The 13,963-nt window shown below is 44.3% G+C and overlaps 1 protein-coding gene across 4 annotated transcripts in view; it reads right to left on the reverse strand.

Annotated features, from left to right (window-relative positions):
- The window catches only part of LOC118364066 (triple functional domain protein-like), a 144,946-nt gene that overhangs the window by 97,350 nt on the left and 33,633 nt on the right, over positions 1–13,963 (reverse strand). Inside the window, exons 3-5 of one of the 4 annotated variants that reach the window (XM_052489709.1) lie at positions 3,209–3,289; positions 2,323–2,437; positions 619–811 (exon numbers count right to left, since the gene is read on the reverse strand). In XM_052489709.1, coding sequence (XP_052345669.1) covers positions 619–811; positions 2,323–2,437; positions 3,209–3,289 — 389 coding nt within the window. Of the gene's footprint in view, positions 1–618; positions 812–1,000; positions 1,418–2,322; positions 2,438–3,208; positions 3,290–13,963 lie in introns of those variants that run through there. The other 3 variants (XM_052489706.1, XM_052489707.1, XM_052489708.1) reach the window with 3 other exon arrangements.

Here is a 13,963-nt window from a genome sequence, read left to right on the forward strand (position 1 = left end):
ACACATCAAATCTCTATGAGATAACGTCAACACATGCAGTATCCACAGCTCTTTAAAGCCCATTCATGTGTATGTTGTGTATTCTTTAGCAGTGGGCTCAGATTAACGCCAATCTGAATGTCCCTAATCAGACTGGCCTCTTTACTGAGACTCTGTTCTCTCTGAGGCCCATATATCCATGTTCCACTCTAAATAGGTCAGAACTAAATTTAACAGCTCCAGCTTCCTACCCACACGGGACTCTCTCTGTCACAGCTTTAATGTCGCTTTCCAATTCCACACAACACTTCCTAGGGCTCATAACGATACCTTGGAACATTCAATTTGAAGGTAAACAATTCATTTGAAGAAAAACGAATAAAAACATTCACATTGCAAACTAATTTCCTCATGCATTACAACTCCAGAGACTACAAACATATTCTCAGTATAGCCTAAATATTAAGATATCAAATCTCCTCAGACACTTTTGGGAAAAGCTGTTGATTCAAAGCGGTTGAGTCATAATACTATAGTAGCAGTCTCAGAACCCATAAGGCAACCTCGCGCTAGGTAGCTCGCTCGCTCAAATTATTCTGTATGAATGTCATCACAAGAGACAATCCAGGGTGGACCTACCTCAAATTCAAACTTGGAGCTCCCGAAATTGGTCCTCTGTTTCTGCCAGAAGTTGTCTGGTTTGATGATGAGGGCGACGTGGATGCAGGAAGGGAAGGACTCCTGCAGGATCTTCAGCAGAGGCTTGATGCTGTCCCACTTAGAGCCTCGCATGTCAACGATGACCGTGAAGCCATGTCTGCTCACCTCCTCACTGAGACAAACCAAGACAACAACCACAAGCAGCCATAAAATTCACAAATCACCAGTCAAATATGTTGTTTTCTTACATGACAAAAAACTTTTGTTAATATTCAAATGAAAATGAAATGGGTGATGAAAATCTCTTTCACCAGATGCCTCAGAAGAAAAAAACTTTGAGATGTTCAATGATTCCGCTTACCAAAAGTGTCCCGTTGCAAAAGTACCATAAAAGGATATCCCCAGTGTTTAAGGCTTAAAGTGAGTGTCTCACAGTGCAGGAGGCCCTGTGCTCTGAACTAAATCACTATGACTTCACTCTCGGAAAAGACCAGTCCAGTCGTCTCCCCGGGAGAAACCATAAGAAAAAAGTGGGAGAGAACTAGTGAACCGGAGTGAGAGCCAAATACAAAGTGAGAGAGAGATAAAGTGAGAGCAAGAGTTTGTTTGTGTGTATAAAACCGCCCTCCTGCTGAGTGGACAGCACAGACAGTCTCGCCGAGGTAACGCTCCACTAGCAACTCCGCTAGCCAAACGCCCACGCCATCCACGTCATAGTCCAGACCGACGCCCCTTCCCTCTGGATGCCGCCCGCACCAGATCCCCTACACTGTTTTCATATCCACTAGACAGCCTCTAGGCTAGTATCCAATAACACTGAAAACAGACAGAGAAGAGGAGAAGCTTGCCTGCAGCTAAACAGCACAGAGAGAGAGAGCGAAAAGGAGATGGCCTGAGAATATCTATCTGCAGTTAGTTATTAGTAAGTGACCCACTCCGCTGTGCTCTCCTCTGCTCTGCTCTGCCTGCCTGGCGTCATCAGCCCCTACAGAGAGAGGCCCAGGGGGAGTCTAACCTACATACAGCCCTGGACTGCACTGCACTACACTATAAACAAGCACATGCGCACCCACACACACACGCATACAGACAGACACACGCAAATGCATACAGACACACACAGACACACACACACACTGTATACTGAGTAAACTATGTCAACAGTCAGTGGTAACGGTACTGCACCAGGCTGAGGGCTGGAGTATAATATTCCCTCTAAAGCTGCACAGGGAGGTGGCTGCTTAAAAGGAAGAATCAATTTCAAATAAAGCAGAGAGAGAAATCACGGTTGGGGAGGAATTGAATTTGAAAACACACAGCGATACACAGGTGGTAGTCTGGGGAGCCTCGTTCATGCTGGACTCCAATAGAATGTGACACAGAGGAGAGTCAACAAGCTGGTTTTCATTATCCAACTTTCAGAGTTAATACTGTGTGTGTGTGTGGGTGTCTATGTGTGTGTGTGTGTGTGTGTGTGTGTGTGTGTGTGTGTGTGTGTGTGTGTGTGTGTGTGTGTGTGTGTGTGTGTGTGTGTGTGTGTGTGTGTGTGTGTGTGTGTGCGTGCGTGCGTGCGTGCGTGCGTGCGTGCGTGCGTGCGTGTGTGTGTGTGTGAAGTGCAGGGAAAGGAGGCTGGGCTGGGTTCAACAGTGTGTTCAGTTATCATGTATGTATAAGAAACAGTACCTGGGGATACCAGCGAGGTAGGCTATGAGTCTGCGGAGGTCCTCTGTTCGTATTCTGTCATGATTACTCCTGGCTGGGAAGGTAAGGACGGGACCCCCACGTCTATCTCGGCCACCTGGGGGACACAGGAACCAGGACCATGAGAAACACACGACGGACAGCCAAGAAACAGGGATTTACAAATCCTGCTAGTTGTCCTCACCTTTTACAGTATCATGGACTCTTAGGGTAATACTGGCAACTAAAGAATGCATGACTATTTTACAATAATAGGAGTACTTTGAGGTGAAATCCCTCATCATATTCATAGCTGTTTACAGCATACTTTATAGCTTTTAGTTAGTGGCAAGACTAAGTAATGAGTCTTGACATGACTAAGTCATGTCAGCAGTAAGTCACAGCAGGTCAGGGTCATGGCACGGTTCACACAGACAGCTCCACTCACAGCTTAGCTGAAGCTACATCTCCCTGCAGAGGAAGCCTTGCCTGCCTGATGCTTCCCTGTTTTGTGTTGTAGGCTGTTGATCCCATCATAATGTGCTGCCTATTCCCAGTGCTCTGTAGTAAATGTAGAGCTGCAGTGAATCATGTGAGGTCATTTGTGTGTGTGTGTGTGTGTGTGTGTGTGTGTGTGTGTGTGTGTGTGTGTGTGTGTGTGTGTGTGTGTGTGTGTGTGTGTGTGTGTGTGTGTGTGTGTGTGTGTGTGTGTGTGTGTGTGTGTGTGTGTGTGTGTGTGTGTTCCCATGACATTCTACAGACCATATAGAATAGTAAACACCATGGATCAGAGACATTGTGTTCCTCACCTGATGGGCAGAACGTCAATGGCCTTCATCTCCTTTGATGAAACCCTGAAATAAACAGGGAAATGCAGTGACTTGATAACATGATGTTCTCATGAAGGCAACCTTTTCTTTAAGGATGGGCAGAACGTCTATGGCCTTCATCTCCTCATTTCGATGAAACCCTGAAATAAACAGGGAAATGCAGTCAGTCAGAACAGTACATCATACCATCAAGGTTCAGTTTTGGATTGAAGTTGACTTGATAACATGATGTTCTCATCACCACTAATACACAACTTGATTTGGGTTAGGACTGAAACAGTTCAGAGCCACAGAGTGTACCAGTCTGCTAAAAATCAGTCTCTGAAATTGACCCAAATCCAGCAGCCGAACCCTGACATGAGATTAAACCAGCCATCTCTTTGTCATTACAATCCTATGACAGGTTGAACTCTTGAGAAGGCCTAATATGAATTCAGGATGGTGACAACCACTAATAACAACAAAAATAGACCATAGAAGTTATGACCATTATCAAAGCAGTGACTAGATCGATAACATCATATCTATAGCTCTGGTCTTAACTCATGCCCTCACCTACTCACCAGATAGCACAGCCTGTACATTTTTTAGCTTACAAAACAACAGTTTTTGCATGGGAAACTGTGTTTAAACCCTACAAGCCATCACAATGAAGATCCTCAAAATAGAGAGGGAGGGTTGCCTAGTTCATGCTGGAGAGAGGAAACAGATGGAGAGAGAGAGAGAGAGAGAGAGAGAGAGAGAGAGAGAGAGAGAGAGAGAGAGAGAGAGAGTGAGAGAGTGAGAGAGAGAGAGAGAGAGAGAGAGAGAGGGAAAATGAGAGAGAGAGGAGAGGGAGAGAGAGAGGTCCAATAGAATGTGAGGAGAGTCAACAAGCTGATTTTCAATATCCAACTTTCAGAGTTAATGCTGTGTGTGTGTGTGTGTGTGTGTGTGTGTGTGTGTGTGTGTGTGTGTGTGTGTGTGTGTGTGTGTGTGTGTGTGTGTGTGTGTGTGTGTGTGTGTGTGTGTGTGTGTGTGTGTGTGTGTGTGTGTGTGTGTGTGTGTGTGTGTGTGTGTGTGTATTGTGCAGGGAAAGGAAGCTCCGAGGCCTATGCTCTTACTCTGAATATTTTATGGACACGCTAATAGGCTAGGTATTATCTCCTGCAAAGCTGCAACATTATATACTGTATTTCCCACTCAATGTTCCACCCCATGGGGAGAGATGGTTGGTGTCCCAAATGGCACCCTATTCTACATGGGGTCTGGTCAAAAGTACTGCAATAAATAGGAGATAGGGTGCCATTTTGGATGCATTCATGGTCATATTACCATATCAAACCACTCAAACTGCAGTCCCCTGTCCCCAACCCACTTTGTCACAGCTCAATGGATTAGTTGTTGTTGCAATTACCCAAAATTGATTATTAATTTTACTGTAACATAAAATCCGACTTTCACAAGGCATTGCATGATATGATTAATAGCATCCTATCAAAAAAGATGGCCGACTCAATAAGTGTGAATGCCGATTAAAAGTACTAATTCATTCTGAGATGAGGTTAAAACAGTTGCCAGATATGGACAGAAAAGAGTATGAAATAAAGGTTGTCAATCCCTCTGTCTTGATAATGCATGAATGTGCTGTCGTGTACCCTTTGAAATCAACTGCATAGAAACGCCTTCATACAATTTTGGCCTACTACTGTGCCTCGTGGGGGGAAAATGTACCTGTTTAAACGGGAATGGTTAATGCCAGGTGAGGCCAAGGGAAGGTCCTTTTAGGATGCCGCTCTCATCATTCTGTAAGATCTGTTCTTGAGGTAACATGTAGTACAGAGTACTGCAGTTTATACTCAAATGCGTTCGTTTCTGGGCGTTTTGCCCCGTGTTTGAGGCGTGTTTGCCTTTGAGGGCTAATGAGTCGATTTAATCTATTACTATTGGCCAAATTCGTTATGTTTAATGAAGTTGTGTTTTCCCTTAACCAGTGTTACCATTTTCCTCATCTGTCTGTTGTATATTTTGTCAATATCACACTGGATCCAGTCCTCTCTGTCACCTCCACTGTAGGCTTAGGCTACACTCTTAGAAAAAAAGGTGCTATCTAGAACCTTGTTTTTAAGAGTAGACAATCATTGACACCTGATCTACTAACTGTTGTAACTGTTGCTGCTCCACACCAACTAGATAGGATGGAAGACGCAGCAGTCTAACACAGGCCTACTGTAAGTACCACAAAGTATCCAGAGTAATCAGAATTTTCTTAGATAATATCATAAATAGACTACCTGGAAATATCATAAATAGACTACCAGGAAAGTAGGCTTGCAGCTTTCACCATCGGTACCGATGACTCTACCAGTTTGTTGCTGTTGATAAAAATATGATTTCATTCGGAGAGAGGCTAAAAACGTTTGTCACAGACGATCTGTGTAGATTAGACCAAGGTAATAGGACAAAGATGATTCCACCAGTAGCCTATCAGTCCGTTTGAATATCTGATGGCAATCAAATCCAGCGGGGAGGTCTGTGTGAGTCGTGCTCTGGGAGAGCAGGGGCCAACCGATACAACATGGCTACTTTCATATTGATTCTATCCCACATCTGACCCAGCACTAGTCAAGCCTGACTGGACATCATTACACATTATGTAATAAAAGGAGATTGCAGAGCAGGGCTGGGCCCTAAAGAGGATCATCTATTGCTTCAGGTAACCAGCTGGGACAGGGACCATTAGAGAGGGACAGGGGAGGTAAAATGCTTCTATAATCTTTGTATTGTATTAGTGTGCCTGTGTGTACCCTCATCCAAAGAGCAGACACCATAGGTTTGTGAACTTCAGGGCTGTGTGTGTGTGTGTGTGTGTGTGTGTGTGTGTGTGTGTGTGTGTGTGTGTGTGTGTGTGTGTGTGTGTGTGTGTGTGTGTGTGTGTGTGTGTGTGTGTGTGTGTGTGTGTGTGTGTGTGTGTGTGTGTGTGTGTGTGTGTGTGCATGCCTGCATGTCTGTGTGTATCTGTGTGCAAGTGTGTACTCACCCCCATGTCTCATTCCATTCAGGTTCAGAATACGAGCAGCGTACTGCTCTGATCAAACTAAGGAGAGGTGTGAGCATGACAACAATAACACCATAGCTGTTAAAGCTGTCTCCCTCCCTCCCCCCTCCTTATCATCCAACTCCCTTTCATGATCTGACACACGCATGTCAGCCCAGTCTAAACATTCCTGCAGCAGCATGTGAGAGTGTAGACCTGTGTGTGTGTGTGGTACAGTAACACAGGGCATGGGCCCCACTGGAAACACAACTCCTCTGTTTCCTGTCAAATGTGCCCACATTCCTCCCCCCTCTTTGTCTCTCTCCCCCCACCTCTCTCTTTATCTCTCTCTGGTGTATTTATGTAACAGCCTGATAATGGCCCACATCCAACACTGATCTCCACTGCACTTCTAGAGGCACCGAGAAGGGTCAACACCACACACACACACACACACACACACACACACACACACACACACACACACACACACACACACACACACACACACACACACACACACACACACACACACACACACACACACACACACACACACACACACACACACACACGTATAGATCAGAGTCAGCAGGGAGAGGCAGAGTTCCACTATGTTTGTCTCAGACAATGCTCTACCTAGAAGACAGGCCAGACACACGTTGTTTAGTGGTTGTTGTGTGTTTCTCATGCTGGTTCCTGTGTTATCCAGGTGGCCAGAGGTAACCGTGAATATGAACAGAGGCCCTCCGCAGACTCATAGCCTACCTCACTGGCATCCCCAGGTACACACACACACACACCTCACACAGTGCTCTGCACGCAGTGTGGAGCAATAAGTCACTTATGAACCAGAACATGTAGAATCATCAAATTAGCCCAAGCAATTGAAGCATATGAGCTCATATAGGGTTTTCACTGCTAGGCCTACATGTTCAGCCTGCTTTACATGAGTACAAACACCAATATCCCAGCGCCTTTACTGCAATATCTCTCCATACAGTAATTGGTGAACAATCATTATAACCCAGGCAGCACCACGCAGCCTTCATTTACAAGTCTGCCAAGCATGAAATGAAGGTTGTCAATCACTCATCCTTGATAATGCATTAATAATGAGGGTAATCCATTCTACTCACTCAGTGTGCTGTCGGGTGCCCTTTGAAAACAAACTGCATAGAAACGGCTTTCTACAATATAGTCCTACTACTGTGCCTCGCTGGAGAGAAGGAAACACTGCTTGTGCTATCAAATCAAACTTTATTTGCCACGTGCGCCAAATACAACATTGTTAGACCTTACCGTGAAATGCTTACTTACAAGCCCTTAACCAACAGTGCAGTTCAAAAAAGAGTTAAGAAAATATTTACCAAATAAACAAAAGTAAAAAATAATAAAAGGTAACAATAAAATAACAATAATGAGGCTATATACAGGGGGTACTGAGTCAGTGTGCGGGTGTACAGGTTAGTTGAGGTAATTTGTACATGTAGGTAGGGGTGAAGTGACTATGCATAGATAATAAACAGCGAGTAGCAGCAGTGTACAAAACAAATGGGGGGGGGTCAATGTAAATAATCCGGTGGCCATTTGAACAATTGTTCAGCAGTCTTATGGCTTGGGGAAGAAGCCGTTAAGGAGCCTTTTGGTCCTAGACTTGGCACTCCGGTAGCGCTGCGGTAGCAGAGAAAACAGTCTATGACTTGAGTGACTGGGGTCGCTGACAATTTTTGGGGCTTTCCTCTGACACTGTATATACAGTGGCAAGAAAAAGTATGTGAACCTTTTGGCATTACCTGAATTTTTGCATAAATTGGCCGTAAAATTTCATCTCATCTTCATCTAAGTCACAACAATATACAGTACAAACACAGTCTGTTTAATCTAATAACACACAAACAATTATACATTTTCATGTCTTTATTGAACACACCATGTAAACATTCACAGTGCATGGTGGGGAAAGTATGTGAACCCTTGGATTTAATAACTGGTTGACCCTTCTTTGACAGCAATAACCTCAACCAAACGTTTTCTGCAGTTGTGGATCAGACCTGCACAGCGGTAAGGAGGAAATTTGGACCATTCCTCTTTATAAAACTGTTTAAGTTCAGCAATATTCTTGGGATGTCTGGAGTGAACTGCTCTCTTGAGGTCATGCCACAGCATCTCAATCGGGTTGAGGTCAGGACTCTGACTGGGCCACTCCAGAAGGTACATTTTCTTATGTTGAAGCCAGTCTGTTGTTCTGTTCAGTCTGGGTCGTTGTCCTGTTGCATCACCCAACGTCTGTTGAGCTTCAATTGGCCCACAGATAGCCTTACATTTTCCTGCAAAATGTCTTGATAAACCTGGGAATTCATTTTTCAGTCGATGATAGCAAGCTGTCCAGGCCCTGAGGCAGCAAATCAGCCCCAAACCATGATGCTCCCTCCACCATACTTTACAGTTGGGATGAGGTTTTGATGTTGAGGTTTTCTCCACACATAGTGTTGTGTGTTCCTTCAGAACAACTCAACTTTAGTTTAATCTGTCCACAAAATATTTTGCCAGTAGCGCTGTGGAACATCCAGGTGCTCTTTTGCAAACTTAAAACGTGCAGCAATGGTTTTTTTGGACAGCAGTGGCTTTTTCCGTGGTGTCCTCACATGAACACTATTCTTATTTAGTGTTTTACCTATTGTAGACTCATCAACAAAGATGTTTAACATGTTGCAGAGATTTCTGTAAGTCTTTAGCTGACACTCTAGGATTCTTCTTAACCTCATTGAGCATTCTGCGCTGTGCTCTTGCAGTCATCTTTGCAGGACGGCCACTCCTAGGGAGAGTAGCAACAGTTCTAAACTTTCTCCATTTATAAACAATTTGTCTGGACATCAAGGCATTTAGAGATACTTTTGTAACCCTTTCCAGGTTTATACAAGTCAACAATTCTTAATATTAGGTCTTCTGAGATATATTTTGTTCTGGGCATGGTTTACATCAGGTAATGCTTCTTGTGAATAGGAACCTACATTTTGTGAGTATTTGTTATAGGGCAGGCCAGCTCTAACCAACATCTCCAATCTCGTTTCATTGATTGGACTCCAGGTTAGCTGATGCCTGACTAATTCACTTTTGAGAAGTCATTAGCCTTGGGGTTCACACACTTTTTCCAGCCTACACTGCGAATGTTGAAATGATGTATTCAATATAGACAAGAAAAATACAATACTTTGTGTGTTATTAGTTTAAGCACACTGTGTATGTCTATTGTTGTGACTTGGATAAAGATCAGATCAAATTGTATGACCAATTAATGCTGAAATACAGGTAATTCCAAAGGGTTCAAATACTTGTTCTTGCCACTGTAGGTCCTGGATGGCAGGAAGCTTGGCCCCAGTGATGTACTGGGCCGTACGCACCACCCTCTGTCGCGCCTTACGGTCAGATGCCGAGCAGTTGCCATACCAGGCGGTGATGCAATCAGATCAGAAATATTCTGTTCAAACAATGGCAAGAACAACTTAATCATATGACTTATTCGTGGAGCCTGATCTTCTTCAGGAGATGGCGGATGCTGCATCATACTGACATCAACCATTCATTGGCAGATAAATGGCTCAACAGAACCATGATGGTGATGACAGGGAGGCGGTGCAGCATTTGAAGCTGTCGATGTGTTGCCTTACAATAGATGATGTATCACAATGCACACACCATGTTCACTTGAGCTATGGTGTGGTGTTGGCTGATGTAGCTAATAACAGTTGTTGTCCTCAAGTCACTAAGCGTCATGTGAGGCAGGTAAATCGTGACTTGAGTCATGGTTTGAAGGGTATACGTTCCTTCCTTTGTCTCAGCTAGGGTTTATTCCACCCACCCCCACATCGCAGCAGTGGAAGTATTGCACAAGCTGAAAAATATGCTAGCGGATTCTGGGTACATTGTCATGTAAACCAATAGTGCGCCCTCCCTCCCGTAGGTGGAATTACAATGTAAATTATGAGGGAGCAGAAGGAGTGCCACTGCCGACAGATTTACTGAATGAATTAAACAAAAATCCTTATGGCCACACAGTCTGATGAAAACAGCACTGTGCAGAATACAGACACACTCCACCAATACCTCGGCATCTTGTCTACAAGTTCCACTATATCTGTTTTATTATGTGGATATATATCACTTTGGGAGCTCTTGGAGAAATTGAAAAAGTAGAACTGTCGCACCAACAGTATGACCGGGTGTATGGACAAATGGAACAACAGTAGATTGAACAGGAAATAAACTCCACCACTCCTTCTCTTTGAGAAAACATGCATAAATAAAATATGAATTTAGAGAGGTTTTGGACCCACAACACTGCGTATACTACTACACTAAGTTATCCATGTCTGCCTCCCAAATGGCACGTTCCCTTCATAATGCACTACTTTTGACTCTCAGAACGGGAAGTTGCCCTGTGCTGTGCCTGGTCTGATCTACCGAGGCAAACGTAGAGCCAGGCCAGCAGCTCTCTCTAGTCCAAAGCCTATAGCCTCACAGTAACCTCTCTCTCTCACCAGTTACCAGGCAGGGTGTAAGGAAAGTATGTCAATCCCCTCTTCAGTCAGTTTAACAGCACTTTACTTACAAGGACCACAGACAGACAGCAAGACCAGCTGTCCCCAAATGGCACCCTATCTTCTTTATAGTGCACTACTTTTGACCAGGGCTCATGCAGTGCATTATATAGGGAATAGGGTACCATTTGGGCTGGATACTTTTAGCTTCTCAGAGGACTGACTTCCACACCAGTCTGATAGTATACAAGTCCTCACTCTCCCCAGTCAGTCATGGTCATCATAGTGCTCTGCCCTGAATAGGATGTTTTGTGGATGACCTTTGTGGATGACCTATGCTGCTACCAGGAGCAAAAGGGTTTAAGTAAGTAAGTAGCTTGAAAAAGACAAGTACAGGACAAGTAAGTTCATTTTGGGCTAGAGGATGAGGGTAGAACCAATCAATAAGGACATTCTGGACATAATCATTTAGCAGCTAAAGCAGGCCTACTACTTCCCCAGCCCCAATGTTATACAGTAGCTAAACCCCCAAACAGTGAACACACAAATGGAATTAAATGGTTCATCCACCACTTCCCTTATTCATCCTAAATGCATTTTTCCTGCCCTGGTGCAAATGTTTGGGGATGATTTCTGGTGAGGAGAATCAGACCCGCGTTCCTGGCCACAGCCGCAGGACCAGGATGTAGAGCTTGTCTGTTTCCTAAATGGCACCCTATCCTTACATAGTGCACATTTTTGACCAGAGCCCTATAAACGAGTGCACTGTATATTGAATAGGGTGCCATTTGGATGCAGTCCCTTGTGTAAAGAAAGCCATGGCTGGGGCTGTGATGGGAGCCATTCTTCACAGCTGTGTCATGTGATCAGCTCAGCTTGACTCTGGAGCGCTTCAAATCCAGAGGAAGTGTGGGTGTTTCTCTCACCCTGCAGCTCCAGTCACAGAGGCCTCAGACACTCTAATCTCATTTGGATAGAGAGGGAAACTTTGCCTGTATACTGTGTGCTTTGGCCTGGCTCTGCTCTGCGCAGCACCGACACCCTTTTTCTGGGGGTTTAAGTATAGCATTTCCTCTGAGGTAACGATGTGCCACTTTCTTTTGCCAGTTTTTGAGACCCTAAATAACCAGAAGGCAGAACAGAAACAGGACACAGTCCTGAGTGACCAGGTCTCTCAACGCTACAGAATGTGTCACTGCTCTTCTCTGATCCGGTTCTGCCGTCAGTACATAACAGACCTGAGTTGAACATTTTATTTTATTTATTTTATATTATATTTTAGGTGTGCTTTATTGAGCTTACCAGACATGCTGGGTGGGCACTGGGCAGGGTTTTGGATTTATGGTGAAATCTTAGGTACATAAAATCATACATTCTTAAATCCAGGTGTCTATGTTGTGCTTTCTGAATATTGTTGGACAAGTCAAAGATGATTAAGACCAATTACATGGTGCTGTTGATATGTTGTATTCCATCTCTCCAGTGTGACAACCTACACTATATAACAACAGTCTCCTGTTCCATTAGTACCAGGGGGAGCGATGAGACCAAACAGCTACAGAGATGTACGACCTTCACAGTCAGTTGGAAGAGACACAGCCTTTCCCAGTTCAACAGTTTCACAATCTCTTTCATTGTGCTGTTGCAGCTTCTTTAAAACAATGTTACGAAATGAAAAACACTAGGCTAGGCTTCTTCAATACTGTGTTTTACTACGTAGCTGTGTTCTTACCGTTTTTGATTAAAACACCACCCTGCCATATAAAACATCATTGTAATCCGTATGTTAATGTCTTTTCCATGCATCACCCCAAAAAGCCTATAAACTAGTGAAATTACCCTTTTCTCCCTTCCTGCTTTTAAAGGTAGCACTGTGGCCATTGTCGACTGATCCCTCTCTTACACAGACACTTCCAATACTGTCCTCGCCTCGTTTATTTTACGGCTCCCTGTCCTTCTATTGACCGTGGCATTGTTAACTCTACCATTGGCCTCTCCATGGGCAACCCTCTCTACGTTGTGTATTCACCCTTTGATCCATCCCTCTAAATCTCTTCTATGAGCCTGGTTCACAAATCACAAGTGCAATCCAAAGACAAAGTGTAATGGTGAACACTAAGCTATAGTCTACAGGTTAACACTTGGCCTGTACAGGACAGAGAATGTAGCATGTGTCTGTTCTCCATTCTATACAGGGCAAGGCCAACACTAGACTATACCTTACATTTGTTCTCCCATCTTCTCTAGTATCCCACCTCCACCTGACAACAAGCCCTCACAGAGGAGTGTTATGATGAGACAGAGACAGGCCAAGGTGATATGGGACAGACAGGAGACCATTCGCAATATAGTGCACTACTTTTGACCAGGGATGTAGCCCATTGGGATGTAGCCCAGGGCTGTAATGAGAAGCCCCTGGAAGAAGAAGTGACAGGTTGAGATGGTGGAGATTTACAGTCGACCCTGATCTCATTCCGTAGCTCTCTCTCAGCCATCTTCATGACAAATGGCCTTCATTTTCTCCTTTCCCCTCGGAGGGTGGAGCCAGGAGCGCCACATATTCTTCCGCATTTATTATCTCACCACTGGTCACAGGTGCATCCCAAATGGCACCTCCAATTCCAATACAGTTCACTACATAGGGCTCTGGTCAAAAGTAGTGCACTATGTAGGGAATAGGGTGCCATTTGGGATGCAGTTACAGTCTCCAGGGAGTAAACAAGCAATTCCCCCCATTTTTACTCACACCGGTCTGTGTCTTCTGTGATCAAAAAGAGAGTCAGTGCATGGACTTGCTTAGCCAGAGTCCACATCGAAGTCTTGATGGTCATTGTTCAACTCACTGTTTTCAGATAGATATAGTGAGCCCCAAATGACACCCTATTCCCTATATAAGGAACTAGTTTTGATCAGAGCCTGGTGTGGTAGTAGTTCACTATATAGGGAATAGGGTGCCATTTGGTACAGAGACATAAGGAAACTACAGCATAGGGGCTCTGGCAGATTAGGTGGCTGGAGCCACAGAGCTTCATAAGTCAGGGACACTCTACCCTCTTCTCCTCTTCTCTGAAAGCTGATAGCACCTAATGCTGCAGAGGGAATCTGAACAGAAAACCACACAACTAGAGACTAATGTACCTTAGCAATACAGTAATGTACAGAAATAGACAAACACAAACCATTCACACAAATGACATTGTATTTAACAAAACAGGAGAATCAACTAGCTTCCCTAATCATGCACCAAGACAGACACA

This window comes from Oncorhynchus keta, chromosome 31 (genome assembly GCF_023373465.1).
Source record: "Oncorhynchus keta strain PuntledgeMale-10-30-2019 chromosome 31, Oket_V2, whole genome shotgun sequence".
NCBI lineage: Eukaryota > Metazoa > Chordata > Actinopteri > Salmoniformes > Salmonidae > Oncorhynchus > Oncorhynchus keta.